The 25,498-nt window shown below is 37.1% G+C and overlaps 1 protein-coding gene across 2 annotated transcripts in view; it reads right to left on the bottom strand.

Moving 5' to 3' along the window:
* Positions 1-25,498, bottom strand: part of LOC128652593 (receptor-interacting serine/threonine-protein kinase 3) — a 124,381-nt gene that overhangs the window by 43,249 nt on the left and 55,634 nt on the right. For both annotated transcript variants that reach the window (XM_053705529.1, XM_053705526.1), the window contains 3 exons: positions 9,891-10,221; positions 7,554-7,696; positions 6,335-6,384 (listed from right to left, as the gene is read on the bottom strand). In XM_053705529.1, the coding sequence (XP_053561504.1) occupies positions 6,335-6,384; positions 7,554-7,696; positions 9,891-10,221 (524 nt within the window). The remainder of the gene's footprint in view (positions 1-6,334; positions 6,385-7,553; positions 7,697-9,890; positions 10,222-25,498) is intronic.

Below are 25,498 nucleotides of genomic sequence, written 5' to 3'. Positions count from 1 at the left end.
AACCTTTAAAGGAGTTAACTTTGTTACAAGCTATAGCTCCCAGTACTTGCAAATTACACACATCATTAAAAAACAGAAACACTTTCCATTACTAGCAGCTGACGACAAACTGACAGACTTAGTCAAACAGGGAGTCAGATGTAGCTCTAGAAGTCCGACATTGGGAAATATTTTGTCTCCCACACTTCTAAAACAGGAAACAGTAAATACTAGTTCTTGTCTTAGCAGTAAAGGTATGTTCAGTTGTGGGCATAATAAATGCAAGCCCTGTGATTACCTAGACAGAACTAGAGAATTCAGATCATGTGTGACGGGAGATGTTTTTCAAATAAAATCTTTAATGAATTGTATGTCAAAAAATTTAATTTACATGATAAGGTGTAATCAATGCAACATTCAATACATTGGACTTACCTCAATAGATATTAAGTCCAGGATGAGGGAACACCTGTCCACTCTTGGGAGAGGCAAGTCCTCAACCCCCCTTATTAGACATTTTTCAGAAACTCACAATGGCAATCTGAACACCATGAAATGGTGTGCCATAGAACAAGTTAAAATACCTAATAGAGGAGGGGATATGGACAAGCTTCTTGCCAAGAGAGAGATTTTTTGGATGTTCAAATTGAAGACTAGATACCCATTAGGTCTAAATTCCAAGTACGATCTAATTAACTTTTGGGAATAAGCAGAATTCTACTACTGTATATATTGCCCCCCCTTTCCTGGCCTAATCAGTCCTGGATAATATAGAAGTTAGTTCTTGCTTATCACTATCATTGTAAACGTTCAGGAGTAACTAATTTGGACATTGAATCTGTACTTATATTTGGCATTCTATTTACTGTATATTGAATCATACCAGGTGTATGGATACACTATGTATAAGCATTGCCCCTATTATAGACTAAATAATACGAAGGGATTTGACAGTTTGTCCATTGCTAATATTATTTAGACAATTAATCAAGAGTTCTACATTATAGAAAAAATTAAAATGTATTAACAACTAACTATTGATTTTTTTATGTTTGCATTGAATCCACTAGGTAATATAATTTTATCATAAATTCACTCCTAAAAAAGAGAAGTTCAGGAAGTAAATACTTAGGAATATGAAATAGATTCACTAGGTAAGTCCAGTTCCCTATTCAGGGATGATATCAATAATGTTGATTGTCTTTACCTATTTGTTTTCTATGCAGAGTATATATTGTGTTTTCAATCTCAGAAGTGGTGAATTATGTATATATCCTGTTCTAATAACCTCATTAAGAATCTCAGAAGTGGTGAATTCTGTATATATCCTGTTCTAATAACCTCATTATGAATATACAACAACAGGAGCGTTATCATATAAAAATATATACCCTTAGATATTTATGCACATATTTACCATTGCTTATCTCCATTTGTCTATGTAATAATGAGAATCAATCTATAGATCGTCTTTATTGTCAGAAGTGAATTTTGATGTGATGTATCCTTGCCAAATTACTCATGAGATGATAATATTATATGTCAAAAATTGATAATGAATAGTGTTGTCATGTAACGTGCTGTTGCAAGTTTTGTATACTGAGTCTAGCGTCATTCATTTGTTTTAACCAATCAATTTTGAGTATAGAGTTTTTAAAGATACCAGGATGTGCACACCATCAGGCTATGATTACGGGTAACACCCGAAACGCGTAAGCCGTAGTGCTGCGCTACTTAGTGTCATTTTGGATTGACGGCTTGTTTAAATTTTTAAATGCTGCAAAATAAACGTTCATTTTTATATATTTGAAAGGAGCGTGTCAACTTGTTCTCTTTTTTAGAAACAAACTAAAACAGTTATTTTTTTATTTTTTTTTAAATCCACCCCTTGCAAAGGAAACAATTTAAAAATGAACTAACTGCTTACTTAAACAGACAATCTTACTTTAACAGATAATCAATGCAGTAGACCCTCTCAGAGCAGGCTCACATAGTTACTGTGCTAGATTTATAAAGTAGGTAGGCCCAGACAGGTGAAAATAATCCCTCCCCTAATTACCCACACAGTAAACAACAAACAAACAAATCAAAAAAGAAGGGTAGAAACAAACTAAAATAGTTATTTTTTTTTATTTTTTTTTAAATATCCCCTTGCACAGCAAACAATTTAAAAAGTAACCTGTTTAGCTAACTGCTTACTTAAACAGATAATCTTACTTTAACAGATTATCAAGGCAGCATACCCTGTATGTATATACTGTATATGTATATACTGTATATATGTTAAATTATGACACAGTTCATTTTAGTTTGCATTTTATTAGCTTAATCCAACGTTTCGGCCTTCACTTAGGACTTTGTCAAGGTCCAAATGTTTGATTATGCTAATAAAGTGCAAAAGAAAATGAGCTGTGTCATAATTTAACTTATAGATACCCACTGATTCCCCACAGGATCTCATTGTTTCCTTGTTTTCTTTCCATTTTTTCAATATACTCATGTATATATATATATATATATATATATATATATATATTAATACTTTTGATATTTCTGTAAAATTATTTTTTTGATTATTGGTTTTAGGATAAGTATTATTTAAGAGCTTATATACTGTATATATATATATATATATATATATATATATATATATATATATATATATATATATATATATATATACCTATTTTGACAAACATACTAGATTGTGATATCATGTTTTCAATGTTATTTGGTCTCTTTTACTAAGGTAAACAGGAGACGTAGTTTGTTAGGATGCTCTAGTTATTCATATTTTTATTACTATCACCTTATTGTTATATATTACATGCATGCACATTTTACAATCAATATACACACGGTAATATTCTTATATTTCATATTTTCTCTAAATTGCAAGAATTTGATCTATGTCTATGGATATTTCAAATAGATTTACTTAAAATTGTCAGTTTTACATTTTGATATAGGGGGTGTTAATTTGTGTGAGACAATTATCGTACAGCTGTGACTCTTTATGTTTTACCCAATAGCTGTTTAGGATTGGAAATAAGTACTGATTGCTTTCTCTCTTTAGTTAAGCTATGACTACGGCCTGTGTGCTGAAACGCGTAAGCTTTTTCTAACAGCTGTTTTTTTAAACTTGTTTTTATACTTGGTGGTGGAATGGAAATTGACTTTTTTAAAACTTGTATGCTGATGCACTAATAAAAGCTACGTTTTATCATTTGGATATCGCTATTCTCTAATCCTTGTACCCACTGACATTAACCATAAAAGGAAATCAAAGAGTGCTATCCTATATGTTTAAAAAAATAATATATATATATATATATATATATATATATATATATATATACACACACACACATGTGCATACATATTTTTCTATGTCAGGAACATTGGAATGTGAAATATTCATATTTTCATTTACTTTGAACTTGTAATACAAGCGCTACTTGACGAGCGCAAAAAGCTTACTTCTAATGGAGATAGCGCGGGGGCATTAAATACCGCTCCACTTGTAATTTGGCCTATAGGGTCTGTTGATCAAGAAATTGCCAGCATGTAATGAAATCACACAAGTTCTATGAAGGCTTTTTTAGCATTATATTGTAATAAATGTACCTCTCCACACCCAGAACTGTAGACTGTCCCATAAAATTGTTTTGTTTAGTTCACAATTTCAATAATTTAAATGTTTCCATAAAAAACTATTTTTGCAGATTTTTACTGCATAATTTTATTTTAAGTCATTTATTCATATTTTATGATTTTAAAATTTCAGTTTATTGTCAGACCTGTTGTAATGTATGGATCACCTTCACATACTTAAAAGCAGGGAATACCGCTTTGTGAGACACTTTTCTCAAACTGAAAACGGCCTTTATAAAATTAGAACAAGAGCTTCATAGTACTGGAGAGATTTCTTATAGAATTGAACAAGCCCATAGAGATTTACAGAATCAGCAACTTGGAGTTTTCAGAGTCCGGCGGTCACATAAGAGCATCATCTCATTTCTCGCAAATGAAAGCTGAAGTGACATAGAACAATCCAGTTAGCAGAGCAATATTGGTAAACCTTGCCTGATATTGGGGTTACCAGGTGTCCAGTATTTAACTGGATAGTCCAGTATTTTAGCAGGCTATCCAGTAAAGTCTTCACAAAACATACTAGACACTTAAATGTCCAGTTTCTTTTTAAGTCCCTGAGTATTAGCCAATTGTAAAAAGCGTCCTATGCCTCAATGCATTACAAATATGGAGCAAAAAGAAGTAAGGGGCAATCAAGGAGTCAAATCCAAAGCGTTTATGCGTGCTACTGCCAACCAAAGAGGCACAATTATTGATTTTGTATGTTAATGGTAGTCAAATGTTAAAATGACTGCCTAGTTTTGATAAAAAATGGGGGCTTTGGTGTGTGTGTGTGGGGGGGGGGGGCTTTGTGTGACCCCATGTATTATTGTGCCCAGTTACGGACTGATTGTCCAGTATTTTTGTGTAGAACAGTTGGCAACCCTACCTGATCTCCCAATTATATTCAAAGCAAGGAGGTGCTTGAGATCACCAGAGAAGAAGGAGAGGCAAGGAGGTCCCAGCTTGGAGTTGAAGTAAGTGCCACTGCTTACTAGAGGGGGTTTGAGAGACTCTTTCTAGTATGTATACAAGATGTTAGTGGGTTTTTTTGCTATATAATTGATTTGAGCTAAAGTGGTGCCCCTACTTTGTTGTTTGCTCATGCCCACAGCTAATGCCCTTTTGAACCTGCACTACTGTGCATTTACCCCCCCCCCCCCCATCCACAAAGTGGTTAAAGGGATAGAAATGGCAAAGTTGAAATATGCATGGGTGCATTTCATTTTGAAATAAAATAATATTTATTACAATATACTACTATTAGTAAAAATGCTTATAGTAACAGTTATTACATTTTTCAGAGGCCTACACACATATCCTTTGAGGACCCGTGCATCAGTATTAAACTTTATACCTGTTCAGAAAGCTGGCGGTGGTGTGTATAGCATCAGTTATGACTTAAATTGTGTCATACAAGCCACAGCTGACACACTCAGAAGGTGTGGTGTATACTGGTGTATGGGCAATCACTGCATATGTTCATACATCACTGAAAAACAGTAATAACTTATACTAGAAACATTTTTGCTAATGGAATCATATTGCAAAAATACCTCTATTTAAATTGAAATGAACCCATGCAAATTTCAAATTTGACCTCTCTATACCTGTTGCTGATCCAATCAACAGTGCTAGTCACACAACTAAGATATGTAACTAGCACTGCTAGTTGGATCAGCAATAGTTTCTGCTCATGGTCTGGAAGTGCTCTGTGGGTCCAAAGCGGTACTTCTACTATGTGTTTAACCCCTTTTTGGGCATTGGACACATAGTAGTACAGAATCAATAGTCTTAAAATTAAAATCTCCAATTATCAAAACTTGTCCCATACGTGCTGCTTTCTCCATTTGTATAAAAGCTGATCTTCCTCACCAGTAGTTGGTCTGTTCCATATTTCTACAAATAAAATATTGGCCTTTTTATCTCCTGTGCAATTTTCTACCCATAAGGCTTCCACATCACCATCATTATTATATTATAAATGTATTAAAGGGACAGTCTAGTCCAAAATAAACTTTCATGATTCAGATAGGGCATGTACTTTTAAACAATTTTCCAATTTACTTTTATCACCAATTTGGCTTTGTTCTTTTGGTATTCTTAGTTGAAGGTTAAACCTAGGAGGTTCATATGCTAATTTCTAAGCCCTTGAAGGCCGCCTCTTCACTTAGGGCATTTTGACCGTTTTTGACCACTAGAGGGTGTTAGTTCATGTGTGTCATATAAATAACACTGTGCTCACGCACGCAAAGTTCCAGGGAGCCAGCACCGATTGGCTAAAATGCAAGTCTGTCAAAAGAACTGAAATAAGGGGGCAGTTTGCAGAGGCATAGATACAAGATAATCACAGAGATAAAAAGTGTATTTATATAACTGTGTTGGTTATGCAAAACTAGGGAATGGGTAATAAAGGGATTATCTGTCTTTTTAAATAATAAAAATTCTGGTGTAGACTGTCCCTTTGATAGACTTAATTCAGGTTTAACATATAACACATACTCCTCCCTCCACCATAACAATTAGTCCTTAGAATATAAGGGTTTTTGAGATTATATATATATATATACACACACACACACACACACACACATATACAGTACGTGTGTATATGTCTTCTTTTTCACTTTTCTGCTACTATTACTATTAATGACCCCCACATTCCCATCCGTGACACATGAAGGAACATGGCACTAATAAAAACATTCATATTTAAACGTACCATTGTATGGCTCTTCACCCGAGAAAACTGTCCAGATTAAGATACCATAGCTGTAATACAGGACAAAAAAATAGGTGTATCAGGAAAGCTCTGTATTGATATACATTCCCTTTTCCTTTAAAGCAGCGGTTCCCAACCTGGGGTACGTGTACCCCTGGGGATACTTGGCAGGCCAGTTGGGGGTACGCAAAAATATTGTTGGTAATGGCGGAAGATGCGGGGGGAGGGTCGGGGGGGGCACTCTCAATGGGTCATCAACTAATAAGCATTGTGGAACTGTGGAAGGAAGCAGCATTTAGCCGGAAAGTGACAAATGAAGTCCTGGCCTGGGATATAGGCAGATGGGAGCCCCTGCACCTGAAATATATGGACCGGGTGTGGATGACTCCGGTCCACATATTAATGATCACCCTGTGTTACCAGATAGCTTAGCCTCCTGCTCCACCCACCTCTGTCCCATGCACACAATTTTGACTGCAAGTGCTCAAATAGAAGCGGCACTGCAGCAGCATAGCTACGTGGACACGTGTGATAGAGCCGTTGAGATTGCGAGTGACACAGGCGAGGCAGGTCTGCATCCCCAAATAAGTTATAGTCAGTGCCGGTAAGTAAAGTACTGCTTCTAGTGCTTGCTTGATTCAGACTGCTTCACTTCCAACTAAAAACGTTCATAGTGGCTGGGTGGTTAATATCGATCTGATCTCACAAATTTAAATATTTATTTTTATGATCATTACTCCACCCCCAGGGCCTTGTTTAGGAGCAACCAGGCAGCTGCCAGGGGCACCAGCCACACAGCAGGACTCCTGAGAATAAGATCTGAGCTTTAATCCTGTTGATACACGTACAGTCGTATGCAATTCAGGTATAGCTTACCTCCCCTATAAAAAAGTGCTTCCTTTATTTTGAGGGATGAGTGGGGGTAATGAAGAGAGGGGGTACTCATAAATGAAAAGCCTAATCAAGGGGTACAGGAGAGAAAAAAGGTTGGGAACCGCTGCTTTAAAGGACAGGTCCAAATTCTCCTAACAAACAACAGCAATAAAGATTCCCTTTTCAAATCTTGTCATAAAAAAAAAAGTTTATATATTATGCCAAGTCAGTCCAATATAAAAATGTCTTAATTATCTAACGTCTAAATATCCCATCTGTAATGTCTCTATATCACTATAAGAGAGCATTTTAATATGTTAGTTGAGCTGCACAGGTATTACCTTACCTATATATATCAAAGGCTTCCGTTGGCTTATAATTGAGGTCACCGAAGGCTTCAGGCGGCATGTATGGCAAGGTTCCAACAAAAGATTTGGGTTTTGTAGAAGACGATGCGCCAATAATCTTGGACAACCCAAAGTCAGTAATCTTTTTAAAGTGGATAAATAAATTTAAAAAAGTGACAGTCACATATGGTAATTAATCGGAAACCCCATGAAACCCCAAGTGAAATCTCTAGATCTGCAGTATAATTATTTAAAGGGACATTAAACCCAATTTTTTTCTTTCATGATTCAGCTAGAGAATGCCATTTTAAACAACTTTCTAATTACTTCTATTATCTAATTTTCTTCATTCTCTTAATATTATTTCCTGAAAAGCATATCTAGATAGGCTCAGTAGCTTCTGATTGGTGGCTGCACACAGATGCCTCATGTGATTGGCTCACCAATGTGCATTGCTATTTCTTTAACAAAGGATATCTAAAGATTGCAGCAAATTAGATAATAGAAGTAAATTGGAATGTTGTTTAAAATTGTATTCTCTATCTGAATCATGAAAGAAAAATTTGGGGTTTAGTGTCCCTTTAATGTCAAAACTATTTTATTACTGTTTATTAAGTTTAATAAAAAAAATGTCAAATCTAAAAGTACCATCAGCTTTCAAAATTAACCACAATCACCTTAATCAACAATATTAAATTCATATTTTAAGGGGGAAAAATCTGCCAATTAATTTAAAGGGAGAGTAAAGTCCAAATTAAACTTAAATCAATTGTGTTGAGTATGACATTTTAAACAACTTTCTAATTTACTTCTATTATCAATTTTTCATAGTTGTTTTGGTATTCTTTGTTAAAGAGTAACCCCAGGTGAGCTTAGGAGCATGCCCATGGTTTAAGCCATCTAGCAGCAATGTTTGCAACATAGTTTATAGCAATGTTATACAATGTTGTACAAACACTGCTGCCATAGACTGCTATAGACTCGTACACACTCCTAAGCACCTATCACCCTACCTCGGTTTAGTCTTCAACAAAGAAGTACATTGGAAAGTTGATTACCTTATCATCTGTATCAAGAATGTTTAATTTTCACTTTACTATCCCTTTAATCATGTCTAATAAAGTTAATTGACAACTGTGTTTAAACTGACATGGTAAAGTAAAAATAATATGCTCTAGTTAAAGGGACACTGAACCCAGGTAGAGCATGCAATTTTAACAAACTTTCTAATTTACTCCTATTATCAATGTTTCTTCGTTCTCTTCCTATCTTTATTTGAAAAAGAAGGCATCTAAGCTTTTTTCTTGGTTCAGACCTCTGGACAGCAGTTTTTGATTGGTGGATGAATTTATCCACCAATCAGCAAGGACAACCTAGGTTGTTCACCAAAAATGGGCCGGCATCTAAACTTACATTCTTGCATTTCAAATAAAGATACCAAGAGAAAAAAGAACATTTGATAATAGGAGTAAATTAGAAAGTTGCTTAAAATTTCTTGCTTTATCTGAATCACAAAAGAAAAATATTGGGTTCAGTGTCCCTTTAATAAAGTGTTATTCTGTGTATTTACTGCAAATATTTAACATTCCAATGTTCTACACTTAGCAGGATATGTTCTAAGTATTTATAAATAGATATTCCTATATACATATCTGTATATATCTATACCTATATATACTCATATATATATATATATATAGGTATAGATATATATTGTACCAAAATACTATTAGATGTATGTAGAAATATGTATTTATTAATAAATAGAACAAATTCTTCTATGTGAAGAAATTTGATATGCAAAATATAAATATTTCCATGTGGGGTTAGCGCACGAGAATATGTGATCATGTTTGCGCGCGAGTAGGGTGTTAGGCTCTTTTACACTTTTTTGCTCTACTGATTTCTATGGGGCAATAGATTATCGCACGCTCGATATTCTAAGTTCAGATTTTTATGAGCACTGGATTAGGACGTGAGCAAAACCGTTTACTTTCACCTTGTAATACGAACGCAACCCGAAGCAAGCAAAAATCTTACTTCTAGCGCAGTTAATGCTCGAGCAGGAGGGTTACATTTCTTTCCACTTGTAATCTGGCTCAAAATGTCCTTGATACACCTATTTATTACTCGAATTGGTGGTTCAACTAAAATGGGAGTAGTAAATATATTAACTTATATATTAAAGCCTTTTTAAATTGTGGTTTTCTGTATTAGATTCTACAGATAGTTACTGAGGATTCCCTATTCAGACCCTATACTTTTTCATATGATATTAACATATTAATGTCTTAAACGCTGTTAAAACAAGTTAGATATATGAGCCTGTTACTAACCTGAACATCTAGGTGCCTGTTTAGAAGAACGTTAGATGGCTTTAGGTCTCTATGAATTATCGGTGGATTTAGGTTGTGAAGATAATTCATACCAAGGCAGACTTGGTGAAGAATCTGAAATCTTAACGCCCATGGCACAATACATCGTAGTTTGTCAAACAGAGAGCGTACAGAACCACAGGGCATGTATTCCAGAATTAGACCACACTTTGAAGGGTTTTCCTCCTCATTCTCGTACATCCCAAGGATACGAAGGACATAAGTATGGTTCGCTTTAAGCATCGTGTCTCCTTCCCTTTTTAGTTTTTTCAACCACATTTTAAGATTTGAACTGGGAAAGAGGAAAAAAATGGAACATTATAATATTGAAATTATATTAATAGCAAACTCAGGTTTACATATATGTGTCAGAGCCAAATATAATACAATTATTTAATACTTTTGTTCTGCTGCTATAAGAAAAATAAGGGAAGCACCACCAGAACAACTAGTTAAAGTGTTTTCTATGATACATTAAATCATTATAACCTCTCAGTAATGTTTCTTAATGTCAAATAGACTATTGTGTCTAGCAATGAGCAGATACGATTACTTTGTTGATTACAGGTGACTACTCCAACATCAATGTTCAATATGTTAAACCTGTGTTAACATCAAATTTGAAACATTACTGCATTAATACTGTTGCCACAAGACATAATAGACTTTAGGATTGGGTTAAAGGGACATGAAACCCAAAGTTTTTCCTTCATGATTCAGATACAATTTTAAAAGCTTTCCAATTTACTTCTGTCATGTAATTTGCTTAGTTCTCTTGCTATACTTTGTTGAGAAGCATACCTAAATAGGCTCAGTAGCTGGAAGCTAGCTGCTGATTGGTGGATGCACACATATGCCACTTGTCCATTGCTTACCAGTGTGTTCCGCTTATTTCCGGTAGCTCCCAAGAGCATTGCTACTTCTTCAACAAGGATACCAAGAGCATTGAGCAAAATGGATAATAGACGTACATTGGAGTTATTTAAAAATGAATGCTGTATCTGAATCATGAAAGAAACATTTTGAGTTTCCTATCCATTTGACTCCCAGAGAGCACTGCTTAATATTGTGATGCAGCCCTCTGTAGCATGCAAGAGATAACCCTAACGTTATGCGCTTTATCCATCCTTGGTCAAAACATTGAATGTCATTAATATTATTTATCAGCTGCCACCAATCTGTTAAGTAGCAGATTGAGTGTAGTGATGCCATAGTTGTATAGTGACCGCTATTAAGGTCACTGATAGTGTAGCACAGTTCTGTTGCTACACAATCATGGCTGCCATATAGCTGTTGCTTCACTATTTTTCTTTGCAACAAGTCTAACAGCCACACATACTGTAGCAGCAGGTGGTGCTCCTAATTATATACATGAAAAATAAATAATCATGATTAAATAAGCCGTCCCAATAATCAAGCCAGTTTCTTGTCCTCAGTCCCCACTGCAATCTACCTTAGCCAAGACTGCTTCTTTGACTACCTGGATCACTATTAACCTGAGCTGTGGTTACCTTGGAACCCTAGACCATAACCATGATTTGATGTCCCTGACTTGCTAAGTGATTCCTACCTAATGCAATCCCCCCTAATAACCAAAAGTCCCCCAACACAACCACCCTTCCACTACTGGTAAGCCCCAATTCACAAAGGAAACCCTCATGGTTTGATGTTCCTGACATGCTAAGTGATTTCCACCTAATGCAATACCTCTAATAACCAAGAGTCCTCCAACACAACACTACTAGTAAGCCTAAATTCACAAAGGAACCCCCTACCTAATGCTCCCCTTAAACCTAACTGGTTGGTTCCCATTGATGATAGAATGCAAACTCACACTTACAATATCATAAACAAATGCATACATGCAGCCACATTTATTAAGCAATAAATCTAGGCTCTCCTGCTTCCTAGTGAATAAAAAAAAGTTCCTTGCACGTGGTACTGTGACACAAAATGGACGGTACACCAGATGATAGCTTAAATCCAAGCTTTAATCACATCCTTATTTCAATAAAACCAGGACACCTTTCAGAGTCAAACACGTTTCGTAGATCATACTTCCTCAATGATTCATGATCTCCTGCTTCCTAAGCTATTATGTATAATGGGTTGATTAAAGAAAAGTGAATAAAAGTGTGCTTAGTGGAATTGTTGTCAGAGTTGGACGCATATGGCAAGGTTTCTAACTTTAAATTAAATATTTTGAAGTCCGAAATCCTAAACATCAACACCCCCCCCCCCAAATACTACATCACATTAGAGATACATATGGAGTTCCCCTGGCCCGACACAAATTAAAATACCTTGGAATACATTTGACTACACTAACTCAAGATCTAATCAAACACAACTATAGCTATTTAAAAACTGACATTGCGCGAGACTTATCCTCTTGGCGCAATAAACCCATCTCTTGGCTGGGTAGGATTGGAGTAGTGAAAATGAATGTTCTCCCTCGGATCCTCTACCTGATGCAAGCCCTTCCTATACCTCTCCATGATAGCTACATTACCCAATTACAAAGGGTTATGGAACAATTTATATGGGCAGGCACGAAACCAAGAGTCCCAAAGAAAACGCAATATTTACCGAGAGATAGTGGTGGGCTGGGGATTCCTAATCTCATGGCCTACAAACATGCAATTGCACTTAGACATGTGGTGGAGTGGGCACACAACACTGACAATAAGATGTGGATCCGAATTGACAGAGATATCTTTAAACTGAGAAATATATCAACACTCGCATGGACACCACAACCACAGAGACCTAGAAACATACAACATTATCTCATCACAGCAAACATATTATCTGAATGGGACAAGCTTCTAGCCACCAGTACACATATATCCTCTAGATTCGCCCCACTTTCCCCGCTCCTAGAGAATGTAGATATTTCCTACCACACGCTCAGAAATAGAATTCCTCTCCCTTACCCTCTCAGAGCGGGCTCTATCCACTTTGTCTCAGACGGAGGTAGGCTGAAATCTCAGACAACCCTAGCAGAATCCCATGGGGAGATCTTCTCCTCATGGCTCCATTACAACCAACTGTTGCACTTTATCTCTCACCATAAACACAGACAAGACTTGGGCCGAGAACTTACATACTTTGAAAATCTGTGTATACAACCTAATTACCCTGAACACCTGATCTCTAAGCTATACAAAATAACGGTTAGGGGTCCCAACACTTCACTACCTTCTTATACGATCGCTTGGCAGAGGGAATAAGACCGAGAGAGGCATGGTTGAAATCATTCAGATTAATCAAACACTCTTCGGTCTCCGCAAAAATACAGGAAATCCAATTAAAGTTCATTAGCCACTGGTACCTTACACCAGCACGGCTTTGTAAAATGTATCCCAGACTGACGAACACCTGCTGGAGAGGTTGTGGGGGAGAGGGTACCCTTCTACACATCTGGTGGGGATGCCCGCATTTATTGGATTTCTGGACAGCAGTATTTCAGGCAATGAAAGAAATCTTAGGCACGTCAATCCCCTTTGTCCCAGAGGTACTGCTGTTTTGCTCCCTGCCCAGACTTGTGGGTCAAGGCAAACAAGCACTCCTGCTGTTAATGTTGACAGCGGCCAAAAAACTCATTCCAAAATACTGGAAAACCCAAATAGTCCCTTCTGTTCAGGAATGGAGAGGTCAAGTTTGGGATCTATTGCTGTTAGAAAGATACCACTACCTAAAAACCCACAAACTAGACCTACACAAACTGATTGTGGCATACTGGAAAGGCACAATATAACGAGTCTACTCTCAGCCTGCCCTCCGCTAGTAGTTATGGCCGACTCTGACCCCCCCCCTCACTTCACCTTGCACCTCCCCCCCTTTAGGGTTTTTTTTTTTTTTTTTTCCTTCTCCTCCCTCTCCCTCTCCTCTTCTCCCCTCTCTTTCTAGCTACTTCTGCTCTCTCTCTTCATAGTTTTCTTCCTCCAGATCCTCCTGGAACAAAAACTTTGTCTTCTCATGCATATAGTAAATAAGGTTACTTCTGAGTTTAAAACTTAAAAAATAGAAGAAGCTTCGGCAAACATCTGAGGATACGACGTGATTTTTATTTTGATACTGGACTTAAGACAACACAGTCCGCAGATTGATACCTTGTTGTTCACTTTGTTTTGCACATATGTTATCTGCTACTATATAACTCTTGACTTTCCGGCCTGTTAGGCTAAGATTGTTGAACACCTCATTCTTGTATAATGTTTATTTTGTCATATCCTCTAGGAAATATATCTCAATAAAATATTGTTGAAAAAAAAAAAAAAAAGTGTGCTTAGTGAATAAGCACACAAGAGTAACATAGGAAACAGTGAAGATGGAATAACTAGTGAGGCCAATGAAATACATACAAGCAACCTACAGCAGTGGTGCACCTGGGTAATCTGCACTTACTACCAACTCCTTAGCTTGAGCCTGGCTTTGTCTATAATGAACCTATCAATGTATGTGTTAGTCTAGTCCAACTAGGGAGGCAGCAGTTTTGAAGCTATAATTCTATGGTATGATGCTTTACCTCTCCTGACCTCTCCATATGTTTTCATTCATTTAACTTTGTTACAAATCAATGGTCACTGGTAATCTAAAGGGGGAGCATGTTCCCTCTATGCGCTCACATCCTAATATTATAAGAAACACAGGAGGCAAAAAAAATATATACAATATTTTTTTTTTTAAATCCGAACAAAAACTAAAAAGATACCCAGTATTTAAATATTTCATTTTTTTCTTGTAAACTCCTAAAATTTGTTTTCCTAATAACTATAAATTAGATAAGGATGACACTTTAACCATTTAACCATTAACCAGAATATAAAAGCGCCTGAGAGGAGGTATAAAAACAATGCCTACTTTATTAAAACAATAAATATATCATTAATACAAAGTGCTGACCAAATTACAGATTGGTCGAATAAGCACTTCCCCAATGGGTTAATATGGATATATATATATAACCATATAAAAACGAAATAAAAAAAAAAACACTTAAAATAAACACTTAAAATACTAGGGCCTAGATTTGGAGTTTTGTCGGTAACGACCCGCATAGCTAACGCCGGCTTTTTTCTGGCCGCACCATAAAAATAACTCTGGTATTGAGAGTCCACATAAAGGCTGCGTTAGGCTCCAAAAAAGGAGCGTAGAGCATATTTAACGCAGCTTCAACTCTCGATACCAGAGTTGCTTACGCAAGCAGCCAGCCTCAAAAACGTGCTCGTGCACGATTCCCCCATAGGAAACAATGGAGCTTTTTGAGCTGAAAAAAAACCTAACACCTGCAAAAAAGCCGCGTTCAGCTCCTAACGCAGCCCCATTGTTTGCTATGCGGAAACACTTCCTACGTCTGCACCTAACACCCTAACATGTACCCCGAGTCTAAACACCCCTAGCCTTACACTTATTAACCCCTAATCTGCCGCCCCCGCTATCGCTGACCCCTGCATATTATTATTAACCCCTAATCTGCCGCTCCGTAAACTGCCGCTACTTACATTATCCCTATGTACCCCTAATCTGCTGCCCTAACATCGCCGACCCCTATATTATATTTATTAACCCCTAATCTGCCCCCCACAACGTCGCCTCCACCTGCCTACACTTATTAACCCCTAATCTGCCGACCGGACCGCACCGCTATTATTATAAAGTTATTAACCCCTAATCTGCCTCACTAACCCTATAATAAATAGTATTAACCCCTAATCTGCCCTCCCTAACATCGCCGACACCTAACTTCAAACATTAACCCCTAATCTGCCGACTGGAGCTCACCGCTATTCTAATAAATGTATTAACCCCTAAAGCTAAGTCTAACCCTAACACTAACACCCCCCTAAGTTAAATATAATTTAAATCTAACGAAATAAATTAACTCTTATTAAATAAATTATTCCTATTTAAAGCTAAATACTTACCTGTAAAATAAATCCTAATATAGCTACAATATAAATTATAATTATATTATAGCTATTTTAGGATTAATATTTATTTTACAGGTAACTTTGTATTTATTTTAACCAGGTACAATAGCTATTAAATAGTTAAGAACTATTTAATAGCTAAAATAGTTAAAATAATTACAAAATTACCTGTAAAATAAATCCTAACCTAAGTTACAATTAAACCTAACACTACACTATCAATAAATTAATTAAATAAACTACCTACAATTACCTACAATTAACCTAACACTACACTATCAATAAATTAATTAAATACAATTCCTACAAATAAATAAACTTGCTAAAGTACAAAAAATAAAAAAGAACTAAGTTACAATAAATAAAAAAATATTTACAAACATAATAAAAATATTACAACAAATTTAAACTAATTACACCTACTCTAAGCCCCCTAATAAAATAACAAAGCCCCCCAAAATAAAAAAATGCCCTACCCTATTCTAAATTACTAAAGTTCAAAGCTCTTTTACCTTACCAGCCCTGAACAGGGCCCTTTGCGGGGCATGCCCCAAGAAGTTCAGCTCTTTTGCCTGTAAAAAAAACATACAATACCCAAGCCCCCCAACATTACAACCCACCACCTACATACCCCTAATCTAACCCAAACCCCCCTTAAATAAACCTAACACTAAGCCCCTGAAGATCTTCCTACCTTGTCTTCACCTCACCGGGTTCACCGATCTGTCCAGAAGAGCTCCTCCGATGTCCTGATCCAAGCCCAAGTGGGGGGCTGAAGAGGTCCATGATCCGGCTGAAGTCTTCATCCAAGCGGGGCAGAAGAGGTCTTCCATCCGATTGAAGTCTTCATCCAAGCGGGATCTTCTATGGTCATCCATCCGGAGCGGAGCGGCAGGATCCTGAAGACCTCCGACGCGGAACACCCATCCTGGCCGACGACTGAACGACGAATGACGGTTCCTTTAAATGACGTCATCCAAGATGGCGTCCCTCGAATTCCGATTGGCTGATAGGATTCTATCAGCCAATCGGAATTAAGGTAGGAATATTCTGATTGGCTGATGGAATCAGCCAATCAGAATCAAGTTCAATCCGATTGGCTGATCCAATCAGCCAATCAGATTGAGCTCGCATTCTATTGGCTGTTCCGATCAGCCAATAGAATGCGAGCTCAATCTGATTGGCTGATTGGATCAGCCAATCGGATTGAACTTGATTCTGATTGGCTGATTCCATCAGCCAATCAGAATATTCCTACCTTAATTCCGATTGGCTGATAGAATCCTATCAGCCAATCGGAATTCGAGGGACGCCATCTTGGATGACGTCATTTAAAGGAACCGTCATTCGTCGTTCAGTCGTCGGCCAGGATGGATGTTCCGCGTCGGAGGTCTTCAGGATCCTGCCGCTCCGCTCCGGATGGATGACCATAGAAGATCCCGCTTGGATGAAGACTTCAATCGGATGGAAGACCTCTTCTGCCCCGCTTGGATGAAGACTTCAGCCGGATCATGGACCTCTTCAGCCCCCCGCTTGGGCTTGGATCAGGACATCGGAGGAGCTCTTCTGGACAGATCGGTGAACCCGGTGAGGTGAAGACAAGGTAGGAAGATTTTCAGGGGCTTAGTGTTAGGTTTATTTAAGGGGGGTTTGGGTTAGATTAGGGGTATGTGGGTGGTGGGTTGTAATGTTGGGGGGCTTGGGTATTGTATGTTTTTTTTTACAGGCAAAAGAGCTGAACTTCTTGGGGCATGCCCCGCAAAGGGCCCTGTTCAGGGCTGGTAAGGTAAAAGAGCTTTGAACTTTAGTAATTTAGAATAGGGTAGGGCATTTTTTATTTTGGGGGGCTTTGTTATTTTATTAGGGGGCTTAGAGTAGGTGTAATTAGTTTTTAATTAATTTATTGATAGTGTAGTGTTAGGTTAATTGTAGGTAATTGTAGGTAGTTTATTTAATTAATTTATTGATAGTGTAGTGTTAGGTTTAATTGTAACTTAGGTTAGGATTTATTTTACAGGTAATTTTGTAATTATTTTAACTATTTTAGCTATTAAATAGTTCTTAACTATTTAATAGCTATTGTACCTGGTTAAAATAAATACAAAGTTACCTGTAAAATAAATATTAATCCTAAAATAGCTATAATATAATTATAATTTATATTGTAGCTATATTAGGATTTATTTTACAGGTAAGTATTTAGCTTTAAATAGGAATAATTTATTTAATAAGAGTTAATTTATTTCGTTAGATTTAAATTATATTTAACTTAGGGGGGTGTTAGTGTTAGGGTTAGACTTAGCTTTAGGGGTTAATACATTTATTAGAATAGAGGTGAGCTCCAGTCGGCAGATTAGGGGTTAATGTTTGAAGTTAGGTGTCGGCGATGTTAGGGAGGGCAGATTAGGGGTTAATACTATTTATTATAGGGTTAGTGAGGCGGATTAGGGGTTAATAACTTTATAATAATAGCGGTGCGGTCCGCTCGGCAGATTAGGGGTTAATAAGTGTAGGCAGGTGAAGGCAACGTTGAGGGGGGCAGATTAGGGGTTAATAAATATAATATAGGGGTCGGCGGTGTTAGGGGCAGCAGATTAGGGGTACATAAGTATAACGTAGGTGGCGGCGCTTTGCGGTCGGCAGATTAGGGGTTAATTATTGTAGGTAGCTGGCTGCGACGTTGTGGGGGGCAGGTTAGGGGTTAATAAATATAATATAGGGGTCGGCGGTGTTAGGGGCAGCAGATTAGGGGTACATAAGTATAACGTAGGTGGCAGGAGATTAGGGGTTAAAAAAATTTAATTGAGTGTCGGCGATGTGGGGGGACCTCGGTTTAGGGGTACATAGGTAGTTTATGGGTGTTAGTGTACTTTAGAGTACAGTAGTTAAGAGCTTTATAAACCGGCGTTAGCCCAGAAAGCTCTTAACTACTGACTTTTTTCCTGCGGCTGGAGTTTTGTCGTTAGAGTTCTAACGCTCACTTCAGACACGACTCTAAATACCGGAGTTAGAAAAATCCCATTGAAAAGATAGGATACGCAATTTACGTAAGAGGATCTGTGGTATGGAAGAGTCGCGGCTGAAAAGTGAGCGTTAGACCCTATTTTGAGTGACTCCAAATACCGGAGGTAGCCTAAAACCAGCGTTAGGAGCCTCTAACGCTGGTTTTCACGGCTAACGCCAAACTCCAAATCTAGGCCTAGGTGCACCTAGAGTAAAAGTTATGAATTACATATGATACATAGCTTATATTGCACATACAAAGAAATCCAATAGTGTCCCCTTAAATTAAATATGATACATAGCTTATATTGCACATACACAGAAATCCAATAATGTCCCCTTAAATCCAGGTGAAATAGTCCCAAATTCAATTTACTGATGCTAGTCTGATAGACTTTGTAATTTGTTCATCACTTTGTATTAATGACATATTTATTGTTTTAATAAATTAGGCATTGTTTTTATACCTCCTTTCAGGCGCTTTTATAGTCTGGTTAATGTTATTTGGTCTCAGGGTGAGCTAGAACGCCCTTATATTTAAGCAACAGAAGCAGGTTTAACCTTAAGCGCTTTGACTCTCCCAATTTTGTAAAGATGAAACTTCTAACCTATAGATGTTAAGCAGACAGTGATTAATTCTTGTTCAATGACAGAAACTAAATAAACCATTGAAAAACAAAATTTATGCTTACCTAATAAAATTATTTTCTTTCCTGGCATGGAGAGTCCACAAATCCATTCAATTACTAGTGGGAATTCAACTCCTGGCCACTTCCCATAATCCCCAGTCATTCAGCTGAGGGAATACGGAAAAAGAATAGGAACACAGGGGTATAGAGGTGCCTGAAGTTTAGAAAACAAATATAAAATTAATAAGCCATCTTAAAGATAGACAAGGGCTGGTAGTGGACTCTCCATGCCAGGAAAGAAAATAATTTATCAGGTAAGCATACATGTTGTTTTCTTTCCAATGGCAAGGAGAGTCCACAATTACTAGTGAGAACCAATACCCAAGCTAGAGGACACAGAATGGAAAAAGAGGGAGAAACAAGACTGGCGGACCCAAACTCAATACAGCTGAGGCAATACATGGAATATTTAAAAATTGAAAAATGTATGCAACGAGAAGTGGCCGCTTTGCAAATTAGTTCCACAGAAGCTTCTAAAAGCCTAGGAAGAAGAAACAGCCCTATTGGCCTCTCAGGAGGCTGATGTCCAGCTGTTTCATAAGCCAATCGAATGACACCCCGTAAACCAAAAAGAAAGAGAAGTTGAAGTGGCCTTCTGGCTCTTATGTATGCCAGAAAACACCCCCCAAAAGAACAGAAAATTGCCGAAATCCTTAGAGGCCTGGAGATAGAAAGTCAGAGCACGAACTACATCCAGGTTGTGTAACAAACATTCCTTATGATAAGAAGGATTAGGATAGATTAAAGAAACAACAATTTCCTGATTGTATAATGCAGTCCATCTTAGGAAAAAATCCCAAATTAATACGGAGGACTGCCCTATCCAGAAGAAAAATAAGAGAAGGAGGATCACACTGTAGAGCCGAAAGTTCTGAGAATCTACAAGCAGAAGAAATAGAAGAAATAAAACTTTCCAAGACAAAAATCAACAGAGTAAATAGGCTCAAATGGAACCTGATGCAAAACCCTAAGTTTTTAAACCTGGCATCCGCAGGTGGATTCAAACTTCTGGCCTTCCGGCTCATAGGCAGTTTGCTCACTGGTAAGTCAGCCAAACATTTATGTAACAGGACAGAAAAGCCAGAAATCTGACTCTTCAGAGAACTAACTGACAAACCCTTCTCCAGACCCACCTGGATAAAGGACAAAAAGCAGGGTATTTGTTAGACTAAAACCTGCATGCACTAAAACAGTACATGGCTGCACCAAGCATGTATATGTGGAAAGTAATATACAGTATCTCTGTCACCAGGATATGATAAAGGAAGCACAGCAGAGTGACACAAAGTAGAAGAACACTACACATTAGACAGACACTCATGTACTCACCCCCCAAATGTAGGAGCCGGAAAAATTCAGGACTCTGCCGAATAATCATGTAAGGCGGCAATACGGGTCCAACCGGCTACTTAGTAGAAACGAGAAACAGACTGACTACCATTATCGTTACCTAGGGGGAGCAGTAAACTAACGGGAAGAACTGCTCAACTCTGCTAAAGCAGAAACAACACTGGGTAAAAGTTATAATTCCACTTCAATAAATACAAGATAAGGGTATATTTTCTTTAATAATGCACTGTGCCCCTTGATGCATAAGGGTATAATGTGCACGGTCCCCATAAAGCCTGGGTCTTTATCTTCTGACCCGTCCTAAGGCAATCTTTATCCTAGTTAGGAAGCTGCTCCGCCACAAATATCCCAAACTTCAGGATACAAATAAGTCTATAAAAAAATATAAACCCTTCCTGAGGGTAGCAGGCCCCACTAGGTCCCTGAATATCCCAGTCCTTCCTCCACGAAATGTTCGTATGAAAAACATATGAATGGACTTGCCCTCCAGGGTCTTCTGCTGTGGAGCAGTCACAGCATTTCCAGGTCTGTTAGCCTCATCAGATCGATGACAAGGACCTGAAGATACAACAAAAGAAGAGTAACCAACCCTGGTTTTCTATATAGGGGTTAGCATAAATTGTTGGAATAAAAGTAAGGACTACCTCACCGTACCGACTTCCAACAGCTAATAGGCACCATAACTCTTACTAAAGAGATTTACATGGACACAGCATTGACCCAATCCTTGCTTGCAGGGAAACTACCCATTAAAAGATTAAATACTTGATTTTCTTCAGACACCCTCTTTGCACACCTACTATGGATGTACAAAGGCAAATGATGACTGGGGATTATGGGAAGTGGCAGGGATACTTAAAGCTTTCTGGGGTGTTCTTTGCCTCCTCCTGGTGGCCAAGAGTTGAATTCCCACTAGTAATTGAATGGATTCATTGACTCTCCATGCTATTGGAAAGAAACAAGATCTTTTTAAGGTCACAAATATGTACAAAATTAGATATCTGCACTCTTGTCACAAACAAGTTAAACCCATTAGTGATCAAATCCTGGTGCCAAAAAAAAAAGAAAAAAAGTAACCAATCCATCCATATTAAAGGGATACAAAACCCAATTTTCTTTCTTTCATGATTTATATAGAGCATGCAATGTCATGCAACTTTCTAAAGCTTAGGAGCTGGCCCATTTTAGGATCAGCACCCTGGATACTGCTTGATTATTGCTGACTACATTCAGCCAACCAATAAGCAAGCGTAACCCAGGTTCTGAACCAAATATGGGCCATATTATAAGCTTTACATTCCTGCTTTTTTTTAAAAAAGATAGCAAGAGAACAAAGAATAAAATTGATAATAGGAGTAAATTAGAAAGTTGCTTAAAATGGCATGCTCTATCTGAATCATTAAACAAAAAAAATTGGATTTAGTATCCCTTTAACAGCCCATTTTGCAGAACATGGTTTGCGCTCCGAATCCAAACACCGCCTCCACACTAAATTCAGCGTTCTTCATGCTGCATGCTCAATGCAACACTGTAACATCCCTTTGGGAACTATGCTCCTAAATTCTGGTGCCCAGGAAAGAGAAGCCTCACCAACCTCTTCAGTAAGATAAACCACAGAACATAAGAAAATCCTCGGACTCAGAAACAACAGGAGTAAATTCGGGAATATGAATAATAATAAAAAAAAAAAAATCCATCATGTAAGAACAGATGCAATAGCAACTAGTCAAACATGGTTCACCATCAATGATGTAACTTCCTCAAAGACTCTTGTATTCATGTAATTCATATTTACAATCTTGCTAAAATGCAAGAATGTAAAGAACCCTGACTCTGAGATAAGGTAGCTGTCTGTAGAGGCTTAGATAAGAGGTAAAAATAAATAAATAATAATAATATAAACATGTTGGTTGTGCAAAACTGGGGAATGAGTAATAAAGGGATTATTAAACTTTTTAAACACTAAACATTTTGGAGTAGTCTGTCCCTTTAAATGGTGGTTCATCTTATGGACACGTACATGTGCGTGTAGGCGTATCTGTATGTGTGTGTGTGGGTGTATTGTTCTATTTTAAAAGCGTCTGCAGATCTACGTAGGGAATGTGTAGAGATGAGATAAAACAGACATAGCTGCACATCTGACAGTTCAACCATCCCCCTATTTTCAGTGGAAATGTGTACATACATTGCAGCATAAAAAAACTTGTAAAAGATTAAAATGAAATAAACATTATAGGTAGATCAGTATTTATCATGAGAATATAACATTGCGACATAGAATTTATATTTCCCCATGCATACAAAAGTACTGAAAGAGTCCAAATGAAATCACCATAAACAGCAGCCCAGAGTCTAGGTTCTGATAAACAGTCTGTCTTGCTAGAATACTGCTTCTTTATAAACCAAGCTTCAAGGAACCTTTCTACATTTTCTCCTACTGACACAACAGTAAATGATTCTAAACTGTGTTATTATAGTTATAAATGGAAAATGATGCCAACAATTAAATTATATCTGTGTTTTCTAAACATTCTTTCATGTCTTGTGGGATGCCAGAACTGAAGGCATTTGTGATGATATTATATATGTCAGTGTGACAGTATTAGATGATACATCAAAAATCACACATAAAAAATCAGATTATGGGGAAAGTAAGCAGCTCGATCCTCCTTTTCCTACAGAGCGACACAGTTATGGAACGACCTCCCGCACACTTTCAAACCTTCCCCAAGCCTAATATCCTTTAAGAGATCCCTCTCTACATATCTCAAAACAGAATGCACCTGTCATGGTTGATTATATATTTCCTACCTGTTCTATGTAAAATTTTTGCATATATTGTGTATTATTATTGTTTTTTAATTTTATTGTACCCTACTGTATCAATGCAATGTTTTGTGGACCCAGGACATACTTGAAAACGAGAGAAATCTCAATGTATCCTTCCTGGTAAAATATTTTATAAATAAATAAATAAAAATATTCATTTTCTTTCTTAGATATTATTGTTAGTAGTATAATTTATTTCTATAGTGTTGCTAAATTCTGTACTGCTGGTTACAAAGGTAGGGGTATAAAATGGCAAAGATTTGTGGTAAGATAAAATTACATAATAGACTAATTTAAACTGGTACAGGAGGCAGAGGATCCTGCTCCAGAGGGCTTAAAGGGGCATAATACTCATATGCTAAATCACTTGAAACTGATGCAGTATAACTGTAAAAAGCTGACAGGAAAATATCACCTGAGCATCTCTATGTAAAAAAGAAAGATATTTCACCTCACAATCTCCTTAGCTCAGCAGAGTAAGTTATGTGTAAAAAAATAATTAAACTCAGCTGCTCCCAGCTGCAGGTAAAAAAGAAAAGAAATGAACAGCAGTCAATCAGCATCAGCAGTGCTGAGGTCATGAACTCTTTTACTGTGATCTCATGAGATTTGACTTAACTTTCATGAGATTTCATTGTAATCTTCCCTAAACTAAATAGGGAAATAACATGAGAGTGCACAAGGCTCATCCTTTCAGCTGTCCCGGGACAGACATACTAATATGCTGCTTAGAAATCCTTTACAATGGGATGTGGCTACTGAGGAATTTTTTATATCAAATATCTTTCTTTTTTACATAGAGATGTTCAGGTGATATTTTCTAGTCAGCTTTTTACAGCTATGCTGCATTAGTTTCAAGTGTTTAAACATTTGGGTATTAAGGTTGAGGGTGCAAAGACATTCGGTTTGGGGTAGCTTGCCCTATGGATTGTAGTTGCAGCAGCAAATAAAGGCAGTAGCACTGCAACTAATGATTATTTTCATAATCGATTAATCGGCCGATTATTTTTTCGATTAATCGTCTAAAAAAAAACCAAAAAAACATTTTCTCCTATATTAAAAAAACAAACAAAAAAAAACTATTTTGCCTGCAGCAGAGAAGAGACACTCAGATGGTGTTGAGGTGCTTGAGATGCCATTTCACCAAGGTTATTTATCTTTGTTAACTCTCCACCAATGCAAGGGGCCTCTTAACAAATTAAGCCTTGACTTCATAACTTAAAAATACCTTGAATATCTATATGCAATGGTAAATAAACATCTATAAGATTAGGGAAAAAATATCTAGTCCACTCTTAAAATAACAGATTTATACTTATAGAGATTGAATTTAGTACATAATAATTAATAATATAAAAAGAAAAAATGTCAAAATTGCTAAGGACTATATATCATCAATCTGCTAATAATTGTGCAAACAGGTAATATTGCACATCAATTCAAATAACAAATCCCATAAATCTAGAGATAGGTGTAAATAACAAGCTCTGTACTATATCATGCAAAGCATAGTCTTAAACCACCTGATTTAATATAAACAATCAAAATGATGAATCCTATTATTTCTGGGTTGCACATAAGCCCGCAGTAGTTGTAAACTTAAAAAGTAACTTATACTGTCCGGAAAAAGTGAAAAGTAAATGTCTGTACTAGACGTCCTTTAGGCTAAGGACATAACCCTAAAACACAATACCAAGTGCAGGAGTTCGTTGGAGTGAAGCAGCCAGTGCTGTGCACAGATCAACTAATTGCAAACCAAGTA

Source organism: Bombina bombina, chromosome 1 (genome assembly GCF_027579735.1).
Source record: "Bombina bombina isolate aBomBom1 chromosome 1, aBomBom1.pri, whole genome shotgun sequence".
NCBI classification, from domain to species: domain Eukaryota; kingdom Metazoa; phylum Chordata; class Amphibia; order Anura; family Bombinatoridae; genus Bombina; species Bombina bombina.
Note: the sequence above shows the minus strand (reverse complement) of the source record. Positions and strands in the feature narration are given on the sequence as shown.